The following is a 26,248-nucleotide window of genomic DNA, read 5'->3' on the forward strand; positions in this document are numbered from 1 at the left end:
CACATTTGATAATGCAGTGATACATTTAGAAAATGGTGTGTGTAAATGGAAAGGCCTGACCTATGTATGTCTGATTCTGCCACAGCCCTGCCAGCCTTTTAGGGCGCTGTCTGACAGGAAATGTCCCGATTTCACCACTGTCGAGTCCAATAAAGCCTTCTTCTGAGAAGGATTCCTGAGACACAGTATTTTCGTGGGAGGACAGCTGCTCTCTGACATCACAGCAAGTGTTAAGCCCCTTCCAAGGCAGTCAGGGTGATTGAACAGCCACAGGGGGACTGTAGTATGAGACTGTGGGTGGAGAGCAGAGGTCCATGGGCGGGGCGGTCGGTCAGCAGAGCCTGGAATGCCATCACTTCTATTTTGACGGCCTCTTTCAGCTTAGGGTGACTATTCCTTGTCGTAATGCCAGCTGATGCACGCCTAATATTAAACCACGGGGCAGGGCGGAGGCATGTGAAACTGTGGCTGTTTGACTGTGTCGTAGTTTTGCATATGGCCCGCTCCGCAGAGTCAGCAGTCCTGGTTCTGGTCCAGGTGCTGTCCTGGATGTATTCCTGCTTGTGCCCATGTCACGTTCTGGTTGTATGTCTCGGTCTAACATTCACCTGGTTTCGATCCAGACCTGTTTCACAGCCCCTTTGTTATGAACACCACTCACTATGTTGTTTGTTTGTGGAAACCGATATACATCTCCTGGGTTTAATATTGCCCCTGTCCTTAGTCTGTTCCTGCTTCTGCCTTGGTTTTTTTCCAGCTCCACCTCCAGTGATACAGCAGCCAGGTGCTGATATTGGATTGGTTAGCAGTGTGTATGTTCTGATCTTTATCTACCCTGCAGTTTCCTTATTCTGATCGTTACCTGTAAAAGCAGTGTACTTGTTCTCCGCTTGATCTGGGTCCATGCCACAGATAAGGCACAGGGCACTACAGCACACCTTTAACCTGGCGCACTAGGCACAGATCAGGTCAGTGTATCCTATTGCAGTTAATGCCCTCCCCATGGCAGTATCCAACTTGTATCTGTCCTAGGTAAAGCACATTAATTGAAAGGCGGACTAGCTCTTTGAAGCAGCGGGCCTCCTTTCACTCTGCAGATGAAAACATAGTCTGCACTTCAGAGTGGGACAGAGACTCCCCTGCTTGCAGGGTGTTGCGTGGGGGGTCCCTGGGACACCCTTCCCCATTTCACTGGGGTGTAAATTGCACCCACTAACAGCTTCTTTGTCTCGGGATGACTATTAGAAATGGGCGTTCTGGTTGGCTAAGGTTTGTACCCCAGCCAAGCAGAACCCACCCCTCAGGGCAAGTCAGTTACACACCAAAGATAACCTGTGCTCACCCTCTAGTAGCTTGGCAGAGAGCAGGCAGGTGTAAAGCATTTGTGCAACACACTCAATCAGCGACACATTGAACATATCACAAAATAGACTCCACACAGCATTATATAAAATATATATTATATTGTACTTAAAACCTGACCAAAGCAACAGAATCATAAATACTTTGCATATAATGCAGATTATTAGGTTAAATTACATACATATTGCAAAAAAAGACAAGGCTCATATATGATAACCAATGTGAGTCTTTTTTTTAATAATAATAATAATAATCTTTATTGTTTAAGTTATTTAAAACCATAACAATATCATAGTACAAATATGGAATCCATGTGAACTATATACAAAAGTTTAAAAAAAGTATTAATTATTTTAGACCTGAAAACCAATAGCGGTGTCCTTATCATGAGGCACTTTAAAAATGTGTTTAAAAATTCTACAAGATCATATTATTGTCAAATTATGGTTTTTGCTGCTAAATGACATATAAAACATGTTAAACATTTTTATAAAATTGCAATAAAGTTCTGAACATCATTGTTATTATGTTCCTTTAGATTACTAGACATTATTGATCTTGTAGTGAGACATTATTTTTTTCATAAAACAATCGGAATTTCATCAATTTACAAGTCAGCTTTGGGTCTGTAGTGCCAAGTCCTCTAATGATTGCAGATCTACAAGTTCGAATACCTCTATCATTAAAAGCCTTTTTTAGTAGAGCAATGCGTTTCATTTTTAGGCAGGGGCAGCTACATATTAGATGGATAATATCTTGCCTTGCTATACCACATAGGCTACACGATTTGACGCCGGTATGCTTCCATGATGGTTGTTCAGCCAGGCTTGGTAATACCCCAAATGTAGTTGCCATTAGTTTGCGTTTTAAGTGGGGCAAGTATGTTGCGCCGAGATATTCCGCCTGTCGGAGTGATGTGTAAGATTGCAGAACCATCCAGGCGTGGGATCTTTTTGCTAGGGTACCTTTATCTTCCAGTAGTGATTGTAGTTTTGCCACCTTATTTGGTATTCTACGGAAGACTTGGAAGGAGGGGTTTTTTGCCCATAGATCCATCGTCTCGGTGTCGTTCAATGCTATTTTCAAGAATTTGCCATAACTTGAGTTTGGGTCGTCCTGGGCTTGCCACAAGGCGTCATTTAATAAATTGGATCGATTCTGCCAGTTTATACCAAGTTTTAATCACAGCATATTTTCTCCCAATTTCTTGCTTGATAAGGCCAAATTCCAATCGGACTTATGCCGGAGCTGCTGACTGCGGTAGACCAAAGACTTTTTTGTAGGCCTTAATTTGTAAAGAGTCAAGGATTTTTTCGTCTTTACCATTTAACACTATGCTAGGATAGGTTATTGCCGGTAGCAGCTTCGCAGCCATCACGAGAAGCATGTCAACGCACACCTGTCCAACTACATCGAGGCAGCGGGCGGCCTAGACCACTCACAATCTGGTTTTAGGCCCAACCATAGCACCGAATCAGCCCTTCTGTCAGTGACAGATAACATCAGAATGTCACTTGACAGAGGGAGCTCAGTGATTCTGGTGCTATTGGATTTGTCCGCTGCCTTCGACACGGTGTCGCATGAAGTTCTTCTCGGCCGTCTGAAGGGAGTTGGAGTAGAAGGGACCGCCCTTGCGTGGCTGGAAAGCTTCCTTGAGGACAGACAACAAGGGGTCAAATTAGGCTCCTACAAATCTGTCTGCAGGAAGCTCACCAAGGGGGTGCCACAGGGCTCATGTCTAAGCCCCACGTTATTCAACGTATATGTGGCCCCCCTGGCAGAGATCATTAGATCTCACGGGTTCTCACCAATCTCTTATGCTGATGATACTCAGCTGCTTTTCCCCTTTCAAACCATTACACCTGCAGTCATGCAATCTTTCCAAGACGGCATGAGAGCGGTGGCAGGTTGGATGGCCCAGAACTTCCTCCAATGCAACGTGACCAAAACTGAGGTCATGCTGTTTGGAGGGGCCACCCTGCTTTGGTCCCCGGAATGGTGGCCACCTGAGCTCGGACCTGTCCCAGCGCCCAAGCAAACCATCAAGAACTTGGGGGTACGCCTGGACCAAACCCTGATCATGAAAGATCACGTCAGTCAGGTTGCAGGAATGTGCTTCCGCACAATTGGTCTTCTACGGCGTATCTTCCCTCTCCTACCAAACACCCATAGGAAGACGCTGGTTCAGGCACTAGTCCTTGGACGGGTGGACTATTGCAACAGCTTACTCATATCCGCCAACCAGGAACAACTTCGCAGACTGCAGGTGGTACAGAACACCGCTGCAAGACTTATCCTGAATGCCCCCCCCCGTACCCCTTCCCGCCCCCTCCTCTCCCACCTTCATTGGCTCCCAGTGCAACAGCGGATTCATTTTAAGCTTTGCTGTATCATGCACAAATGTATCTATGGCTCTGGTCCCAGATACCTGAAGGACATTTTTCTTCCTTATTCCCCTGGACGCATTTTACGCTCCAGCAACACTATGTTGCTATATGTGCCTAAAGTAAACAGAGCAAGACAGGGTGGCCGTGCCCCCTCCCTTAAAGGTCCAATGCTGTGGAATTCCCTCCCCCCCAGCTAAGACATACTCATCACCTTTTTAATTTCAGGAAGCAATTGAAAACTTACTTATTTACACAGGACTAACTCAGCCTCCCTTCTGCCTTTTCTGATTTATAGTTTTGCCTAACTCACTCAGAAGCCACGCGCGGAGATACCCCTTCGGGGCTGATTCATGCGCGATACAAGACCATAAATAAATAAATAAAATAGTGGCGTGAATGACGGACCAAATAGCTTTTTTACGGTAGCACAAAAAGCATAAATAATTCCATTTCCTTTTTTTTCAAGATATTGTTTCTGAAATTGAAAGTTTAGTCTTTTGTCTATGTATTCCCCCAAATACTTGTAGGTGTTTACTATTCCAAGGCACGTCTCTCCCATTTTGAATTGATATTGATAACGTGTGCAGTTCGTGAGTGACATAGTTTTTGTTTTCGTATTATTTATTTCCAATGCGTTGGTATTAGTGAACATCAAAAGTTCATTAAGTGCTCTTCGGAGACCTACTCGGGTCAGGCTAAACAAAACTATATCGTCTGCATACGAGAGGTGCGTTATGGGCAATGTTCCCAAGCGGGGTGGATGTGTATTTGCTTGATCCAGTCGGGGTGAAAGGTCTGACATAAAGAGATTAAATAAATGGGGGGCTAATACACAGCCTTGTTTTAATCCAGTCTCAGTATCTTTTTGGATAATTTAGTTCCATTCACCAATTTGACCCGGACCCACATACCTGTATACAGTTGTATAATGGGACGTAATATTGTTTTTGAGAGACCGAAATTCTGTAGTTTGGTCCAAAGTAGTCCGCGATTCACGCGGTCAAATGTGGATTTGAAATCTATGAAACACAATTGTAGCGGTCTTCGCTGGCGTTTGCACTTTTCAGCTATTATGGTGAGAGCTAAGATATTTGTTGTAGTGCCACATCCTTAACGGAATCCGGTTTGATTTAATGGAATCAGCCCGTTTGCATTTGACCATTCTACCAGGTCCTCCACGATTAATGAGGCAAAATATTTCGCTTCCACATCCATAAGTGCAATTAACCGATAATTTGCCGTATCAGCTCTATCACCTCCCTTGAAGATCGGATTTATGATTGATCCCTTCCAGCTTGTGGGGATGGTCGTTGTTAAACTGATTTCGTTATAGAGACCTGATAACGATTTTGCCCAATAGTCAGGATCAGCCTTGAATATGGCCTGGAGGATGCCATTTGGGCCTGGGGCCCCATCGTTACGACCCTTTTTTATTATTCTGGAAGGATCTTCTACTGTGTGGCATTGCCTTTCCAGGGCTATAATAGTACAGGCATCTTGGGATTGTGGGTAGTTCTTCCCTAATAGTTCTGTAATAAGGGTTTTGCTATTAACATTGAATGCACCTTCCGTGGACGATGTGTGATCTTCAAATATTTTATTTAGATGGACTGCCCCCTACATTCTCTGATACCGAGGCATTGTTGATCGCTTTTCTTGATCTTATTGTGCCGTTTACTAGTTCCCAAAAGAGCTTATTGTTTCTTGCTTAGCACTAAAGAGTAGCTTTGTCCAGAAGGTCTCCTGCTATGTTTTCTGATCCTTCCAGATTTGGTTTTTATACCGCTTCTTGATGGTCTTTATATCCCGCCATAAATGATTTGGGACTTTCTGTGTGTTGTTTTTCCTCACCATCTTTCCCAGCTCTTTTCTTAGCACATAGGCCTTCCTGGACTTCTTTATATCGGGCTTGATCCTTCTAGGTCATAATTAACTTTGGGTGCATGAATCAATAGTGCATTAGCAAATATGGGCCCACTCTCTACGAGATTTTTACCTGATGTAATCTTAGCTTCAAATATTTCTTTTGCTAATGCTTTTAGCTTTGGTAAGTTTTCTGCTGACCATCTTATTCTTTTCAAATTTATTGGGGTCAATTGACCCATCTCGATGGGAGCTAGATGATGTTTTTAATAGCCTGTATCCAGTTCGAATACCTGATATGAATGATCACTTCGGGTGGAATATTTGATCTGATACTTCGTCACGCGAGCGAGTAGAGGAAGCGTTAAAATGGTATAATATAAGATTGACTGCGCGTGGGCACCCTGATAGGTCCAGCGCGGAGGAGTATCATCTTCAGTTCTCCCATTTAAGACTCGTGAACCTCTTTTTTCCTCAAGTTTGGATGAGGGTAGAGATTTATTAGTATTACTGTTGTTTGATTTTTTTTCCCCTGAACCATTTTAATTACTTGTAGGTCTGCTGTCGTACTCGGTAGTTGTTCTGTTTTTAGATTTAGAGCAGTTGAAAAGTAAATTGCTAAGCCACCCTTTGGCCTTCCATATTTGTATGTTCTAGTTGCCTTTACTTGATGAAGTGTATAGTTAGCCACATCCTTACACTCCATCATCCATGTTTCTTGGAGTGCGATGATGTCATAATGTTCCCAATACGCTGGTGTATTCTCTTCCTCTAGTTCCTTTTTTGCACCCGCGATATTCCAAGAGAGGAATTTTACGGTTCTAATATTGGCGCATTTACCCTTTGTGGGAAGTCATTCCACTTTCTGAACATTTAAGGCTGTTGCCATCCAATTCCATTTATTATCATGACCAATATGAGCCATACAAATACTCCATGGAGATGTGCACATTTCACTCAAAAAGGAATGTAACATGATGGTACTTTCCCAGGTACGCAATCTTAACATATCTAACCCTGGGCGGTGAACTCCGCTCTGTTTGCGAAGTTTGCCGAGTTTTCCACACTCCAAGGAGCACGCAAAGTTTCCAATTCCTCGCTCCCCAACGTTAAATGGCGAGCACGAGTGAGGAAAATCAACGTCCTGCTGAGATTTCTCAACGTGGGTGGTCAGATTTCTCATTGCGAGGTCACGACCACCCGCGTTGAGAAACCTTCCATTTGCATTGAGAAAGCTGCCGCTCAAATAGAAAATCTACTAGAGCAGCAGAAAGGAAGATGTGCCCTCTTGTGCTGCGCATGGTGCTATTCGCGATGATTTTACAGCGCAGGACAAACACCCGGCGCTCAAAATCACCACAAACGGCAAGACCTTAATGCACTCTGCCACTCGCGGGACTCCGCGTAGCACCGCAGAGTTTTTTTGTCACTTCTCAAACTCTGCCCAGGCTTAAACATATCTCATTCGATGCAGATGGTAGATCTAGCATAAATATCACCACTATGTATATAAGGGAACTCCCAATGCTGGCCTAACTGAGGAATATGCCTCTCAGCAGTGAAAAATGAAATAGGTTGTTTTTCACTACCAGGACATGCCACACATAAAGGCACATGTCCTACCTTTAACTTACGTAGCGCCCTAGCCGTAGGTCTACCTAGGGACTACCGTAGGGGTGACCTATGTGTAACAAAAGGTAACTTTAAGACTTGGAAAGTAGTTTTCAATACAAAGTGGAAGTGGCAATAAACTGTGCACACAGACCCTGCAGTGGCAGGCCTGAGACAGGTTTGAAAGGCTACTTCTGTGGGTGGCACGAGCAGTGTACTAGTAATATTTAATTTACAGGCCATGGGTATACAGTAAAACACTTTACAAGGGACTTACAAGTAAATCAAATATGCCAAACAGATGTAAACCAATCCCACCATGTTTAGAGGAGAGAGCACATGCACTGATTAGCAGTGGTAAAGTGCCCAAAGTCCTAAAACCAGCTAAAAGAAGGTCAGTAAAACGGGCGGAGGAAGGCAAACAAATTGGGGAAAACCCTGCAGAAATGGCCATTCTGTTTGTTCCCCTACTTGTGTGTTTGGAAATTCATTTCTATGGGGTTGATTTTTTTTCCCTACAGGAAGGTGATCTGCCTACGGTGGATGCAGTGGCTGGTTGAGACGGCAACCCAATAGGCTCATGGTGGTAGCTTATGTGCGGTCCCTCCTATTGTTATGTCATCATGGCTAAGTAATTTTTGGTTCTGGACTAAGACAGATAAACCCCAAAGACGGATAAACCTCAAATTAACCAGTTTATTAAACTGGCCCTCTCCATCATATAAACATTTTGGAGGGAGTTAAATATTTGAATAATTCATTGTATGCTTTAAATAGGGGACATTTTGGTAGTCCTTTTCTATGCTTCCCAAAAACTGGTATACTAGCGGACATCCAGACCTCAGCAGAGCTTGTGTCTGAATTGGCATGCTGCGTTGTTCCCCAAGTTTGCTACTAAAGTTCAGATATCCACACAGACCTCTAAAAGTCGCACAAGCCACCATACAAAGAACTTTCATTGCACCATGCACTATATATATATTATTACCTAATCGAAAAATGGACATAGCATTCTGTAACCTCTCTGACAATAAATGTTGTCCAATAAAGTTATAGCGAAAACTTCAAAAGATAGACTGAAGGGTTGTGGGTGCAATCGGTATAGTATTCAAGCCTTTGTTACGGCTTAGACGTACATTTCTTGTAGCGATCTTTATCTACAGTCCTTTACATTTTCTTGCTGTATTTGTCTATATTGCACAGTAACTGTATCAAGCATATTAACTTTAGTGCAAGTACTCTACGTACATTTCCTTTATGTATTATTGCTATCTGTATACAAATATTGCATTTGCTGTATCTGTAATTGAAGGGTTTCTCCACGTTGGCCTATTGTTAATTAATTAATAGTATGTGGAGTGCTGATATATTTCCATGCCACACACTCTTATGGCAACAGTTTCTGCGTTTGTGTGGCAGGGTTTTCATCAAGATGTAGCATCCCATATTTACTCGATTATTGCTGGTTTCTCTTGTTCACTGCTTTAAACTGGTGTGATATTATACGTGAGTGCACCCTAACACACCATTGCTGCCCTATTGCTATTGGTCCCTCCCTAAATCAGACCGTGGTCCGGTGCATTTTTTTCTGTGCTCAGGCCCCAGGTCAGAAGTTGCCCCAGAGTACCCTGGTTGTTTCCAGAAAGAGAAGAGTGCTTCATCCACAGACATTCTGGAGGGGCCATCATGCCCAGGGCAGACATGTGCACCATAGACGTACTATGTAAAGCAGGATGGCAGACTTTGTCCTGCTCCGTGAGGAGAATTGTCGCAGGTCCTGGTGTTCCCAAAGCCTCCAAGTTTAACAGATCTGGCCATCTCTTCTGTAACAGGTCCCATCCGAACGTCCACCTCCAAGGGTTCTTCCTTTGCTTTTGACGGGTCCTCTGGGGCCATCCCACACTTCCTGTGCTGGGAATCCTGAGTGGGAGTGTTTCCCACAAGCAGCTGCTTATGGGATTGCCCATACAGCTACTGTGGGCAGCAGTCGCCCATCTAAAATGGCGTCATGGCGATACTCCGGATATTCAGGCTTGTTCTCCATCAGCTTGGAAACCTTGTGCAGCAAATGAACTTATTTCTGTGCCGTGGGTCTTCCGGGACTGTGTGCCACCCTGTGAAGGGTGATAACACTGCCAGGCTGGCGCTGGGCTGCACCTGCACGCAGACCTCCCATGGACGCCCGCTGCAATTTCCCATATGATGAATGTAATTCCAGTTTGACCAGCTCGAGCTGAGTTCTTGGTCACCTGATAATTCACCTAGCTGCATCTTTTGGCATCCTTTCAGAGGTTTGATTCAGGACCTTGTTTCTAATGGTTGGGAATGCAGTGACCTAAGCAGCAGAGTAAGGAGAATATATGTTCTATGGTAACATTTATTCTAGTTCATGTGTTACGGTGTCTTGAAGACCCACTCGTTATCCCGGGCTGAACAGTGGCCCGTTGAGATGCTGTGTGTTGAATATCCATTTGTGGAACTGACAGGAGAGAGGTGAACACGGCAACTGGGTGGATTCAATGTGCCATAGTTCAACCTCTCCTAACCTGGTAAGGCACAGTTTGTGGCCGTATCACAATGTGGTTGTAGGTTTGCACAACTTCATATAAGTGGCTCACCTATGTGAACGCTCTGTGTTTTTTTAAAGCATGTCTGGTTTCACATTTGGGGATGGGTATAACAATATTATGTGATAAATAAATGAGGTGGAAGGGTAAAATCAGCTAAGGTTAAGGTTGGAAGAAAGGAGTGTGGTAAATGATGGAGGTTTCTTCTTCGTATTTTATACAGAATAACACACTCCTTCCAACAAGTTTACAGTAGAGGGTCCAATCAAAGAAAAAGAAAAAATCCATATTAATTTTGTACCACTACCATGCTCCACTATAAAGATTTCAGAATGTTCCCATTTGAGACAAGAGTATTTGGAATCACTTTGAATTGTTGTGATATTACTAATTGGATGGCCATTTTAAAGCATATAAAATGTCACATTGGAAGTCCTTGAAGTCCAAACTTTCGATTGGTGTATATTACAGGGTCAAGTTGTCATAACTGAATTATTTAAGAGTTCCTTTTGGTTGCTTCAGAGCACTATATTAGTTTCAGTTTGCCCAATATTGATTGACAATGTACTGATCATTGCCATACTTTGAATAAATAACCACTGACTGTATAAATAATTCCTATGTGAATGTACAGTATGTCCATGTATTCGATGTAAGTATCATTATTATCTGGCATGGATCCGTATTTGTATTTTATTTAATTACAAAGATCAATGTAGTTTTAATGATATGGTTGACCCAAGACTTGGCTTCTCGCCACAGCTTTTTAGGTCTCGACTATTATATCCCGCAGGGATAAATAGACGTGAATAATGTAGTTGAAACAAACTCTCTGACCAAGCAGATTCCATGCGGATTTATCACAATGCATGTTAACTCTTGAAGCGTGACGCTTCTCCAGCGCGAGCTTGACCTCGCACACCACCATCATAGGCTTCTGCTCCCCCTAACTCACACCCCATCCCCATATGCTCCTTTCCACCCTCCCACTCGCTGGCTCCCCCGCCCCCCCCCACCAGGCTATTGAAGCACAACGCTTCACCAGCGCTTCCCTCCCACTCGCTCACTCCCCTTCTCCCCCGCCTCCCACCCCCATCCGACTTGTTTTTGGGACTCAAACACTGTTTCCTACGCCCAAAGTCGGCAGCTCGCTTCTGAATTTATCTGCTCTTCAGGCCCAGCTTGTTTTGGTCGACTCTTCACTTTTAGAGCTCACACACAGCATTTGCGTTTCTAAGTTTCCTGCTAATCTGACTCAGTCAGAGGGCATTTCTAATCTAACGTGGTTCCAGGGCTTTTTTCCATGCATCCGTGCACTTCCCCCTCCCGCTTTGGCTTTCGAGCAGCATTTGAATGTCTTTGATCAGGGCGGTTTGAGGGCGCCTGCTCCGTGCATTGCCCCCAACCCTTGTTTTATTTTGCTCCAGAATGTTTGTTTACCGGATCCTGGATGCCTTTAAATTGAATTATTACGTCTGCATTTTTAAAATAGAGCCAGCGATACTGTTACCTACGCCTCAAAGTCGGCATCTCGAGCCACATCCCTATACATGTATACTTGCAGCCAATCACAATATGGCTCCTATTGACGGCCGATCCTTTCAACTCCTCTTTCCATGTCAATCATGTTGGTATTTATATGACGTCTGAGGTTTAAACAATCGGCCTCATAGTTATCTACTTGCGTGTTTATTCTCGTACATGCCTTCAGTTTCTCACACTTCTGACGGGCCACAGACAGGCGTTTTTTAAAGTTTGACAGAACTAGATCAGTGATGTGCTGCTCACTTGGGTTAACTCTTGGGTTCACATGTTAACTCTTGAAGCGTGACGCTTCTCCAGCGCGCGCTTGGCCTCGCACACCACATCAAAGGCTTCTGCTCCCCCTCACTCAAACCCCATCTCCATATGCTCCTTCCCTCCCTCCCACTCGCTGGGTCCCCCGCCCACCCACCAGGCTCTTGAAGCGCGACGCCTCACTGACTAGATTATGTTGTATCCTGAAAAAATGATTGACACTGGTTGACCCTCCCACCCATCTAACTTGGAAAACCAGATATATATGCACTTTCTGTGACTGCTGCCCAGATGCCAAATCATTTCTCATTGCCCTGTGTCTCTTTAACTCGTTCCTATATTCCACACCCATTGCTTTCCCCTCCGGTGCTGGCATCTGAGCTCCCATTTAAATAAGAGAATCTAATTTCTCTTCCTGTCAGACACGTATCTAGATGCCAATTACATGCAGCCTACCGACTCTCATTAGCTTCTCATCGAACAGCCTCTCTAGAGAGACGTGATGTAAACAATGTTATTTCCGCCTCAAGCTCCCTCGGCCCATTTCCAAAGACTGAAAGCATATTTACAGCCAACATGATAACTTTCCACAATTTCCCACTACTGATCCTAAGCACTCCCAATAGCAGAGGCACAGGCATGCTTTCAAGACTCGTTTTTTATTTGGTTCGGAGCCTCTTGTTTTCTATTGTCACATGACTATTGCATTTCAGGAAAGTTGTCATTTTCCAGCAAAATAACATTTGTGGCATGCTTTGAGGGGGAGCAGGTAGTGACTACTTTTAACACATTTTTAAGCATTTTAAGACATACAAAACATTATCCTTTACATTTATGTTGCAGCGTCACAAAAAAATGGGAAGACAATCTAATTAATCTATAGGTGTCCATAGTCCGCTCCTGCGCAATTAAACCACTGGATATTTTCTCCAATAGAATACCTCCAGATCTATTTCCCACATGAACATATCTTGTTTTTTTATGTGTTCAGGCGCCACCCAAGATCCCCTCTCTGCACTGTTACATCTGTAAATTCAAACCCCCTCATTCCCTGCCAGGTTCTTCTCCCCTTTCACTTCTGCCCGCTTTTAATTATTTATTTAGTTGCACGCATTGCTTGTTTAGTGGAGCCAGCTTTAAAAACAAATTGTTTGTGTTTGAGCGGCATCCAAGAGTACCTCGCCGCACTGCTGCATCTGTAAATTTAAACCACCCTTCCATGCCAGGTTCTCCTCCCCTCGTGCTTCCCGTGACTGCCAATAGTCAGCACTCCTACAATATGGCCACACACTGCAAAACCTTCTTCAAACAAGCATTTGCAAAGCAATAGGTCTCACATTTACGGAAGTTTAAGCTATTGCCATTGTAAATGCCAATGCCTTTTATTTATGTTTTACAAACAAAAACCTAAATAAAAGGCATTGTCATTTACAATTCAATAGCTCAAACCCGCATAATTGTGAGACCTACTGCATTGGACCACTCAACGCCACAGCACCACTCAACACCACAGCATCCCTCAATGCCACAGCATCCCTCAACGCCACAGCAGCCCTCAATGCCACAGCATCCCTCAACGCCACAGCATCCCTCAATGCCACAGCATCCCTCAACGCCACAGCATCCCTCAATGCCACAGCATCACTCAATGCCACAGCACCACTCAATGCCACTCAACGCCACAGCACCATTCAACTCCACAGCACCAATCAATGACACAGCACCACTCAACACCACAGCACCAATCAATGCCAAAGCACCACTCAATGCCACAGCACCACTCAATGCCACAGCACCACTCAGCGCCACAGCATCACTCAACGCCACAGCATCACTCAATGCCACAGCATTACTAAAAGCCACAGCATCACTCAACGCAACAGCATCACTCAGCACCACTCAACGCCACAGCACTACTCAATGCCACAGTATCACTCAATGCCACAGCATGCCACAGCACCACTCAATGCCACAGCATCACTCAATGCCACAGCACGCCACAGCACCACTCAATGCCACAGCACTACTCAACACCACAGCACCACTCAACGCCACAGCACCACTCAACGCCACAGCACCACTCAGCGCCACAGCACCACTAAGCACCACAGCATCACTCAATGCCACAGCATCACTCAATGCCACATCATTACTCAAAGCCCCAGCATCACTCAATGCCACAGCATCACTCAGCACCACTCATTGCCACAGCACCACTCAACGAAACAGCATCACTCAACGCAACAGCATCACTCAACACCACAGCATCACTCAACACCACAGCATCACTCAACACCACAGCATCACTCAACGACACAGCATCAATCAACGACACAGCATCACTCAGCACCACTAAATGCCACAGCACCACTCAATGCCACAGAACCACTCAACACTACAGCACCACTCAACACCACAGCAACACTCAACACCACAGCAACACTCAACGCCACAATCACTCAGTTCCACAGAATCACTCAGCAGAACTGAATGCCACAGCACCCCTGAACCACAGCACCACTCAAAGCCACAACGCCACTCAACGACACAGCACCACTCAGCGCACAGCATCCCTCAATGCCACAGCATTACTCAATGCCACAGCATCACTCAATGCCACAGCATCACTCAACGCCACAGCATCACTCAACACCACAGCATCACTCAATGCGACAGCATCACTCAACGCTACAGCATTACTCAGCACCACTCAATGGCACAGCACCACTCAACACCACAGCACCACTCAATGCCACAGCACCACTCAATGCCACAGCACCACTCAGCACCACAGCACCACTCAACACCACAGCACCACTCAACACCACAGCACCACTCAATGCCAAAGCACCACTCAATGCCACATCACCACTCAATGCCACAGCACCACTCAATGCCACAGCACCACTCAACACAACAGCACCACTCAACGCCACAGCACCACTCAACGTCACAGCATCACTCAACATCACAGCATCACTCAACGCCACAGCATCACTCAATGCCTCAGCATCACTCAATGCCACAGCATCACTAAAAGCTACAGCATCACTCAATGCCACAGCAGCACTCAATGCCACAGCATCACTCAACGCCACAGCATCACTCAGCACCACTCAACGCCACAGCATCACTCAATGCCACAGCATCACTCAATGCCACAGCATCAATCAACGCCACAGCAACACTCAGCACCACTGAATGCCACAGCATCACTCAGCACCACTGAATGCCACAGCATCACTCAGCACCACTGAACGCCACAGCATGACAGCACCACTGAAGGCCACAGCATCACTCAGCACCACAGAAGGCCACAGCATCACTCGGCACCACTGAACGCCACAGCATCACTCTGTGCAACCATTCAACAACAACTGGTTCTAATATGTTCTCCAATGTTTCAATCTTTTTTACAAATGTCACAAAAAGATGTTAATGTTTCACTTCTGTTCTTGGATTTTCATCACAATAAAATACACTGAACATAATCTTCCCAAAAGTTATTTACAAAAGTTTAAGCTATTGCCATTATAAATGACAATACCAGTTATTTAAGTATTAGTTATTAAAAAAAATAAAAGCCATTGTTATTTGTAATATTAACCTCTTCCATGCTCGTGACGGAACCGTTCCGTCACGAGCCACGGGTGGGCTGTGCTGGTGACGGAACTGTTCCGTCACGGCCCTGCCGCCGCGCCTGCGCGGCACGAATGCCGCGCCTGCGCTAACGTTCTAAAGAACGGGCGGGCCGTGACGGAACCGTTCCGTCACAAGCACAGCTCACCCGCGAGCCGTGACGGAGCGGTTCCGTCACAAGCACGGAACCGCCGCGCGGCCGCCCCACCCCCTTAGCGCTGCGGCGGAATAGCCACCGCAGCGAAGGGGCTAATACATCTAAGTCATGTAAATACAACACATATTGCATTACAAATGCTATAGGTGTCACGTTTGCAAAAGTTAAAACTATTGGCATTGTAAATGACAAAGCTATTAATTGCGCTATTTTCAAAACCAACACATGAATAAAAAAATTGTCATTTACAATACCAATAGTTCAAACTTTCCTAATGCGAGACCTATTGCATTGCAAATGCTTGTTTAATTCAACCAATGAAACTGACAAACAAACAGAGGTCGTTTTCTGGTAAGCAGACCCTTAAAGTTTTGGAAATTCTGGTCATACTCTCCCAATCGATTGGTAAATTGAAAAAATATTCGATATGCTTGGGTGGACTTGAGTGGTTGGTCTCGCAAAGTGTAGCAAAACTGTGTGTCCCTTGTACTTGTTTTCTATATTTACCCTAAATAGATTATCAGGAATACTTCTGGAAAATATATACATAAGAAATGTTTGTAACCAATCGGTGTCACTGCTACCGCCCACCGTCAACTGCTAAATACCTAGCCTCCGACCTTTGTTAAGCATTGCTCATGGGAGGTGGACCAGAGAGACAGGAACAGAGAGAGAGAGAAAGCGACAGAAATATTTTGTGTTTAATCATGTCTTCTAGCCACAAACGCATATCTAAACTGCATGCATTGCAGTTATATTTGTTGCATGAATATGTATGGAACAGTCCATCCAACTGTGGTTTACACCCACTATAAAAGATCAGGTATAGTAGCACTTCTGGGTCAAACAATCCGTTTCATCTATTGAACAGCAGCATCTTCTGCAGGGAAACAGCCTTAACAATGTCTGCTCAGTCGCGCGCTGATTGCCCGCAAGCAGAACCACTCTTCCCATAACCATGCATATGCTGTGCGTGGTTAAGGCAATGCGCGGTCTAGATGCAGAGTGATGGGCGAGAGAGGAAGGCAGGAAGAGGAAGGATGATCAGGAAGAGGGAGGGTACGTGGTGAGATAAGTGGGGCTGGGGCCGGGTCTTGGAGGGGGGGGGTCGTTTTTCAGGGAGGAGGGTAGGTTTTAGGAATCAGGGGAGGGGAGCTGGAGTCGGCCCAGTTTGATATCTGTCCATCCATCGTTTCCTTCCTTGTCAAGGCTTTCTCTTCTAACCTCCCACTTCCTCCATCTTTTATATTATCCCTTGTCACTCTCCCTTAAACAGAGCTATATACATTTCACAATCAAACATTGCTTACAATGTTGATGAACTATCTGTTAAGGCTTCTAGTGACAGAGATTTCTGTAACTGGGTGTCTTCTTGTGAACTAGCACAGGGAGCAGATATTCCTGACAGTTTGCCTGTAGGAGGAGCACCTAACTGCCCGATATTTGGAATATATACACCAGTGGTGTAAAGTTGAAACCACACAAATAGGATTAGAAGTGTAGTTTATTGAAGGAACACAGGAGCAAGGTAGGGAACAACCTACACAGGACTTCTTCATCAGCAACTACCATAGTTGCTAGGGAGGGGAAACTAGGATACAGTAGAATACATACAGAAACATTCTAAAGGAATTAAAGGGCAACATAACACATCTTCCCCTTTTATAAATGGAGAAAAGAAGGAAAACAAAAAATAAAACAATCAGCAAACAAAGTCTTCTAGCCACTTGGGTTTAGAGCAAATGCGTTTCCGGTTTACAAATACATCACTACTACATGGAAGTTCATTAACAGATGTTGAATTGAAATCATGATTCGGTGGAATAGAATCAAGGGTAGCAGGAACACTAGAGGGAGGAACATTAATTACATCGGAGGAGGAAGGGTTTGAATTGGAGGAAAGATTTTCAGAAACACTAAAACCCCCATGATCCTCACAAGGAGTAGAATTAGGAGTGGTAGTACAAGATGGATTAGGAGAAATAACAGAGTCATCAGTTAGACAATTTTTTCCTCTGTAGATGGCAATTCTTTTAAGACTTCACACTTTACCGTCGCTAAGAAGGACAGCATTGCGAAGTATTTTCTTGACCATAATAGGTTCAGAAAACTGGGAATCCCCCTTACGGACTTTCCAGGTTTTTTTTACCTTAACCCACATACCAACATTAACATCGGCAGTGCTAGAGCAACATTTCTTATCAAAATTTCTCTTATACTCTAGGTGTTTATCAATAACATCAGATCTGACTTTATTCATGCAAATGTCTAAACAAGATTTTTTGTGTAACCATTTGGGATTACATTTAGTTCTGGCAACACGACCTCTCATGATCTCAAAAGGAGACATTTTTAAGGCATCATGAATATTGGTCCTATAGGACCAGACAGCTTTGAAGGCTGAGGTTTCCCAATCCTCACCATTTTGTACAGCTATTTGTATTGCATTCTTCAAGACCCTGTTGAACCTCTCGCAAAGTCCATTACCACTTGGGTTGTAAAGAGAGGTAGTCTTATGGACAATACCTACACGCTCAAAATAGGATTTAGTTAATTTGGACGTGAACTGAACGCCATTATCACTAATGACTTGGTTGGGCAGGCCTTCTTCAATGAAAACTCTGTCAATAAAATTCAAAACAGAAGAAGAATCAACCTTGTCTACAATGGTGATATTGGGCCATCTAGAAAATACATCAATCATAGAGATTATAAATTTATGATCGTCTCCAATTGGTCCCATAATGTCTATGGCAACAGTATGCCAAGGACCCTCTGGAACCAAGGGTTCACACATGTCGGGTTTGAGCGTATTGAGAACTTTATCAGAATTGGCACAAGTGACGCATTCACGAACGATTCTTTCTGTAAGAACATCAATACCTGGCCACCAATACCATTGTTTAACATTTTGTTTGGTTTTCACAATACCACAATGATCTTTGTGACACAGGTCAATAATGCCTTTCCTTAAAGAAGAAGGAGGAATGGCTTTTTCAACCTCTAAAAATTGTATCATCACAAACAGTTAGTTCATTTCTAACCTCCCAATAGGGCTTAAGATCGGACGATAAATCTTTCTTATCTGTCCAACCTTCCCGAATTAAGGAGATAACAGAAATTAAAATATTGTCTTTAAGATAATCATCCTTCCACAACTTTTTATCTATGCAAAAGGGATTACTATCAAGAATATAAGCGACATGAAGGGAATCCCACTCATTCACTTCACATTCTTGTAGATCAGTAGGCATCCGGGAGAGAAAGTCAGCAATAACATTGCTTTTACCAGGTAGATATTCAATTTTAACAATAAAATCTTGTAGCCGCATGGACATTCTTGCAATTCTAGCAGTGGCATTGTAAAGGCCTTCAGTAGAAAGGAGTTTAGTGAGAGGTTTATGGTCTGATCGCACAATACACTCCCTTCCCCATACAAAACTGCGAAAGTGCTCAAGAGCCCATACTACAGCTAAAGTTTCCTTCTCAATAACTGAGAATTTACTCTCCGGAACAGAAAGTGCTCTTGACGCAAATGCTACAATGCGTTCTTTACCTGAGCTGTCAATTTGAGATAAAACACTTCCCAGGCCTTTATTACTAGCATCCACTGTGACTACAGAACTTAGATCTAAATCAAAAGGGCATAACACAGGAGCATTAATGATGTCTAGTTTGATACTGTTGAACTCATCTTCACAAAAAGGAGACCATTCAAATTTAACTTTGCTTTTTAGGAGTTGTCTAATATTGAATACTTTGGATGAGAAATTTTTAACAAATTTAGAATAAAATTCTACCATTCCTAGAAATGATCTTACATCATCTCTACTGGTGGGAGGAGGAGCATCTTTTATGGCATCAACTAACTTAGCCTTGGTTGAAACACCATCACAACACAACACGTGTCCAAGATAAGTCACAGATTTGACTGCAAAATGGCATTTAGAATATTCAATGGTTAAACCCTTATTCTCAAGAATGCCTAGAACTTCTTCTAGGATGGTATTATGTTCATCTTTATCTTTACCGTAAACTAGAATATCATCCTGAAAGAATTTAACCTTAGGATGTTTCCCAAAAAGTTGGTGCATGATGCGCTGGAAAATGGCAGCGGCAGACGCTAAACCAAATGGCATGCGTTTAAATTGGAAACACCCCATGGGAGTGATGAACGCAGTAAGTTGTCTACTCTCAGTGTCTAGGGAAATCTGATGGTATGCGGAGGATAAATCTATTGTGGAAAAATACATAGCACCATTAACTAGAGACAGCATTTCATTAATTTTGGGTAATGGGAATTTGTCTACGACAATATTCTCATTTAAGTGGCGGAGGTCCACGCAAAGACGGATTTTGCCATTGGCACGCCTTGCGATAACTACTGGAGAAATCCAATTAGAGGACTCTATTGGTTCAATAATGTCTTCTTTGACAAGTTTTTCTAATTCTTTTTCAACATCGCCCCGAACCAGAATAGGAATGTTTCTGGCTTTAAAAATTTTAGGGTTAGCATTATCTTTCAGGACGATGTGGTGGGAAAAACCTTGAAAATTTCCGATTTTACCACTAAAAACTTTAGGAAATTTTTTAAGCATAGCATCACCAATTTCAGTTCCCTCATTAATAACTAAAACAGGATCTGGACTGTTGGGATTCAAAACAATATCTAAATCCCACTGATCTCTCCATCCTAGGACAGAAGGTCCAACTTTAGCAACATACAATTTGCACAAGGATTCTCTACCTTTAAACTTGAATAATAAAGGTTTGTAACCAATTACATCGATCTTACCACCAGAAAATCCTTCAGCAGAGATGTCAGGAGAATAGAGATCATTTCCTAAATAACGAACAAATTTAGAATTCCAAACATTTTCATTGATAATAGTATATGGGGAACCGGAGTCAGCATAAATATCAATAGGGACCCCACCGATAAGCATATTACAAATAGGCTTCTTAAGGACATTCCTTTTCCCTGAGTCATTAATATTAAAAATGTAAACTTTCTCAAGGGGTTTAGGTATGCAGGTCTCATTCATAGAGCAAGGAGTAATACTCTTCACGCAATCATTATCAACATAACAATGCATAACTTTGTTACTTAAATCTTCTTCATCGTCAGAAGATGAATCATAAACAATTTTAACTTTTTTACTTTTCAGTCTATTGCAAGCTCTGGAGTAATGTCCAATTAAACTGCAATTAGAACACTTTTCCTTCAATGCTGGACAAAACTTGTAATTAGCTAAGTGAGAACTGCTCCCACAACGAAAGCATTTTAAATTATCATTCTTTTTAAATTCAGTAGGTTTGTTTTTATATTGAAGTTTTTGCTTATAGTTGGATTTTCCTTGAACTTTTGAAACAGTTTGATCGCTAGTAGTTTTAGAATCAGAAATAGCCTTTACTTCATTTTTAATAGCTTTAGAGCTTCGACCAGAAAGTTCTGCCTTTCTGACAATGGCTAATATATCTTTGAGGTCTGAATCTCCGTTTATCCAAAGTCTGTCCTGAATGGAAGGATCAGAAGCATGCATAACTACTTGGTCTCTGATAAACTGTTCTTGAAGATGGTCGAATTTACAATCTTCAGCTATTTTTTTAAGTTCAGCAATATAAACGTCAATGTTTTCTCCAGGTCTTTGTTTCCTGTGAAAAAACTTGTAACGAGTAATACCTATACAAACCTTTGGCGAAAAATGACTGTCAAAGTCTTTTAGAATGTCATCAAAAACATTAGAATCACCACTACCACCACTTTTAGGCATTTCTTCATAAACTTTAAGACCACCAGCACCTAATGAGTGTAAAAATAGTTTTTTCTTTCTTTCAGGTTTCATTTTACCATCCTCATCAATAGTGTCAATAAAGTTCATAAAATACGCTTTCCATTGAAGCCATTTCATACAAGGTTCCAAACCAGAGGGCCAAAAGGGTTGTGGTGATTGAATTGTGAAGTTTTGAGAAGTCATTGTGAATTAGATGAGTGATAAATAAATAAATAAATCTTACTTGGAGTTTCCAGAAGACAGGTGCAACAGGATTGCTTGAGAATAGAACGCTTTTAAAATAATGAAAAACGAAAATAAGTAAGTTGAGAAAATTACTTATTAAACTTATTTAAATTATTTTTCAGTACTTGTAAAAAGAATTAGACAATTCCGTTTAATTAATGAGCGGATATACTCAAAAACGCTCTTCAAACGCGTTAAGAAAAGCGAAGCGTTACTGTGTTGTCATGGAGATGATTTCCTTTCTCTGAAGCGTCAATGCGTGGAGCGCGCTACTGTGTTGTCATGGAGATAATTTCCTATTCTTGAAGCGTCCATGCGTGAAGCGCTTTTTAAGACGTCATGACGCGCTCAACTTGACGAGCAACGTAGCTTGACGAGGTACGTCGGTAACGTCACAAGTGGCAGAGAGAGAAATGGAGGGCGAGCCAGTTCAGAGCGCGCTGAAGGAGAATGTCGCGCAGAAGGTAACGGTCTCGCTGTGTTTTTAAAAGATGCAAGCACAGTAACTTTAAGCCTCGGAAATGAGTAAAAAGTCAAAGATGCAAAACGGACAGAATAATGTTCGCTGGGGTGCGAGGAAAGAATGTTAGCCGCTGGAGTGCGCAAATAAGTAAAAGTTACTCACGAAGTTCTTGCAGAGCTTTTACTCACAAAGTTCTTGCTGAAAGGCTTAAAACGATGAAATCTTGGAAAATCAACTGTAATAAATAGTAGACTTGAGCAGATGAAATTTCCTCTTCAGAATAAAGAAAATTAGTTCTTTTGAAGCCTTTTCTCCATGTAAATGGGAAATAACGGAATTGTAGAAAATGAAAAATAATAGTAGAGTTGGGTTCTTCAGATTCCTGGTGTTCCTTGAAGCCAAGTCGCCAAAATTGTAAAGTTGAAACCACACAAATAGGATTAGAAGTGTAGTTTATTGAAGGAACACAGGAGCAAGGTAGGGAACAACCTACACAGGACTTCTTAATCAGCAACTACCATAGTTGCTAGGGAGGGGAAACTAGGATACAGTAGAATACATACAGAAACATTCTAAAGGAATTAAAGGGCAACATAACAAGTGGCTACCTATCTCCTGACACACCTCCCTCTCATCAGGGACACAAAGGGATTTCAAGGAAGAATGAATGGGGATGTGTATATAGGAGCCCTTATTCTATCCGAGGGGCCTCAGGACAAACCTATTGTGCAATGAAACAGACCCATGCTTAATTAAAGAAAACATGGTGAACCTTGTTCACCCTGTGATGGTCTACCTGAAATTCCTTTGGTCAGTCACATTCTGACTGGGTGGAAGGTCAAAGGAGAACACCACTTGGTACCAGCTGCTGCCTGTGCAGCTAAGAGCGATGGGGTGGCAGGGCTGGGTGGGGAGTGGATTTTGACTGACGCCGCCAAGGGAAAATTAAGTATTTATTTAAATTTCTCCTTTGGTCAACTGTTCAAAATCCCCCAACCCGGCCCCACCTCTCTTACCTGCACGGGCCGCAGCTGCTTAGTACCGTCCTCTCTCTCTCTCTCTCTCTCTTTCTCTCTCTCTCTCCCTCTCTCTCTCTCTCTCTCTCTCTCTCCCTCTCTCACTCGCTCGCTCTTTCTATTTCTCTCTCTCTCTTTCTCTTTCTGCTTCTCAAGATTGTTTAAAGTGTTACAAAACAGTCTTTAGGTGCTTTAGGTGCTTTAGGTGTCCTATTAAATGTAATCTATAGAATAAAATGCAAAGCCAAATGTATTGTAGTCAATTTAGCCTTTCGGAATTACACTGTAAATGATTTTTTTAACAAGGACTTTTAATTGTCCGTATAAAACACAGGCCTGCTATGAGGTTTAGAGAACAGTCAATAATCAATGGATCACCACCACTGATACCCATTGACCTTTCCTACTTTATGCAAATATCCGATTTTCTTTGTTCCATCTTTAAGCATCAACGGAGTTCACACCTAAAAAGTGGATGGGTGATGCAGGGTCATGATTAGCTGCCTTTTATATATAGCACGTTCGAAACAAAATAATCAGCAGTTGAAAAGCGCTCATATTTCACCGAGTGGTTCACAACGCACCAAATAAGGCATAGAATACGCGTCTCGGTGGGCACTTAGAACGGTACCTTTAGCCATCCAACCCATCCCTCTTCGGAGCACATTTTTTCTAATTGCCACATACAGTATTAAAATATCTAATGAGTCCCTTTTCAGAACTGCCTGGTAAACCCACGGCCTTGAAGCCAATATATTTGTAACAAACTTCTGTTAAACAGAGGCTAGATTTTCTGAAAGGAGAACCCCTCGAAGTAATCCCTGTGCTCGGTCTGATAAAGAATCACACTAGGCACATTACTCCAAGGTTGGTCGGTAGTTTGTGGCTAATGTCGTTTGCTGTGGTTAAGGGCTAATCGAACATCTCTGCAACGTCTAAAATGTTAAATATACCCATACCTGCTAAGTGACCCGGGTGATGTGTGGAGCTTTTTATCCAGTCATAACGTCTAGCCCACAGCGCATTACATTTTGGACTTTCACTTTGAAAATTGTAAGTGTGCGCCCAACAATCCAATCCCAGCGTAGAGAATGCCATTGACTAAAATGTAAGTTGTAGATATAGGAGTTGTCGAAAGCAAGACCAATTGACAGCTTTTTCACTTAATATAAGAAAATAAAACCGAAGAATGTTCTGTTGAAAACTTCTGGCATGCGCCCCCAAAGTCCCTTAGACATTTCGTGTCCCTTCATACAGAATATTTTTTTAATTAATCAGAATTTATTGCAACAAAGCCATTCAGAACCAAGTGTTCTGAACTTTCTTTTAAACTCCACTGACCCCCAAATGCCCTTAATGGTTGACTGCTTGTTATGATTTACACTGCATAGTTGTTGTATTAACTTGAAAAGCATTACAGGTATCAGTTATGTCTACACTAATCTTAGGGTGTTCCTTCATGCTTCACTATAATTTTTACTTTCATTTCTGTGTTTATTTTACCTACTCATTGTGAGAAAAATAGATTCGTTATTTTGAGAGGCTTGACCATTTTATTTTCTGTATGCATTAGGGGGTCAGATGTACGGCCCTAAAATACATGCGCAAATGGCTTTGTGACCCGTTTGTGCATGCAAAATGGCCCAGGGCCATGTACAATTCCTAAATAGCGAGTCGCAAAGTATGAATGTTTTGTGACCGCAATTGAGGTCACAAAACACTTGCAAATTACTACCCTCATCAAGAAGGTGGTAATGCAGAAGCAATTTGGAAGAGGTCCCCAGGGGACCCCTTTCACTTCGTGACTGTCTCTAAAAATATTTTTTAAAGGCAGGCAGTGGTCACAGGGACCACTACCTGCCTCTAAAAAATGAAACGACGTCACCGTGGGCATGTGCGGAGGACGACCGGGGGCTGTCCTGACCACGCCCAGTAATAAATCACCCGCACCGCAGTGGAATTCCAGCCGCGGTCAACGGGTTAAAGAATACTGGCTGTATTTTTTTTATTTTTAAACTGCTTCATTTAAAAGTAGTCCCAGGCATGGTGGTCTGCTGAGCCCAGCAGGCCACCATACCTGGGAGGGCCTGTCATTCCCAATGGGCTCGCAAATTGCGAGAGGCTCATTAATATTAATGCGTCTTGCAATTTGTGACCCCATTGGGAATCGCAAACAGTGTTAAACACACTGTTGTACATGGCAAATTGCACCTCGAAATTGCGACACGCAAATGTGTCGCATTTGCGAGGCACAATTTTGCTGGTCATACATCTGGCCCTAAATGTTTTGAAGACCACTGGTTTAGTATTCTGACCACCTCCCCTCCTTTCCTTAAACCCTCCCGCCCTCCATTTTACACTCCTCTGCCTTGTGTCCATCACGCAACACTGAAGTGACGTGTACTGGTGGCTGTATTCATGGTTGGCTCTGGCAGTGCTCGGAGATGCGCTTATTTTGCTCTTGTGTCGTCACAGCCCCTTTCCCCGTACTTTATACCTTGGCTTCAAAGTAACTTTGCTACCCTTTTGATTGCCTTAACGATATTCATTACCTATTGCTTTTCTTTTCAAAAGCACCATCTCACCTTTTTCGATTGGATAATGCACATCAGCACTCCCCTGAATGGCGACAGATTAACATTCAAGTACTTTGATGGTATGAGCATTCCCGCCTTGCTGTGCTTGTCCTTCGTGCTGTCTGTTTGTGCTGTGCAGCACTGGTCTTCCCTCGGAGGCTTGCATATCTGGTATATGGTGTTAGGGATGCTCCTGTCTGCAGTTCACTTCCCTTTACAAGGTTCACTTTCCTCTTATATGTGTGGAGTAGGGGGGATCCTTCTGTGTTCTTTGCCTTAACCTCAGACATCAGACCCTTCGAGATCATCATTCTCATGACCATCTTCGCCAACTGCATCGCCCTGGCCGTGTTCCTGCCCATGCCCGAAGATGACACCAACTCCTCCAACTCCAGCCTGGTAAGACACTTCCTTTCTTTGCACTTGATGCGATGTGTTTATGTGATGCTGTGAACTAGGCTCTGGAAATTCTACAAACAGGGAACATAATATCAGAAAAATGGCTGCACGTCCCGTAAAGAATAGTGTCTCTCTTGCAGCTGGTGGCTGCAGCACAGTAGTATCAGGGAGTAGGAAAGTTGACTGACAGCTGCATGCAGCATCCCTACTAGAATGTGGGGGGTGGGAGCGGGCTGTAGGTCCAGGCTGAATTCATTGATTAGAATGCATGGATACCTGAACTGGGACAACAGCGGGCACTACATGACAAGGTGCGCCTGAATTGACAGGTTCAAGCATAGTTGGTAGTCAGAGAAGTGTGGGGTTACTAGCACCTGGCATTGAGGGGCCG

The 26,248-nt window shown here is 43.2% G+C and overlaps 1 protein-coding gene across 2 annotated transcripts in view; it reads left to right on the top strand.

Moving 5' to 3' along the window:
- Positions 1-26,248, top strand: part of CACNA1S (calcium voltage-gated channel subunit alpha1 S) — a 548,608-nt gene that overhangs the window by 97,828 nt on the left and 424,532 nt on the right. For both annotated transcript variants that reach the window (XM_086923168.1, XM_086923169.1), the window contains exon 2: positions 25,752-25,857. In XM_086923168.1, the coding sequence (XP_086779294.1) occupies positions 25,752-25,857 (106 nt within the window). The remainder of the gene's footprint in view (positions 1-25,751; positions 25,858-26,248) is intronic.

The sequence above is a fragment of the Lissotriton vulgaris genome, chromosome 5, assembly GCF_964263255.1.
Source record: "Lissotriton vulgaris chromosome 5, aLisVul1.2, whole genome shotgun sequence".
In the NCBI taxonomy this organism is placed as follows: domain Eukaryota; kingdom Metazoa; phylum Chordata; class Amphibia; order Caudata; family Salamandridae; genus Lissotriton; species Lissotriton vulgaris.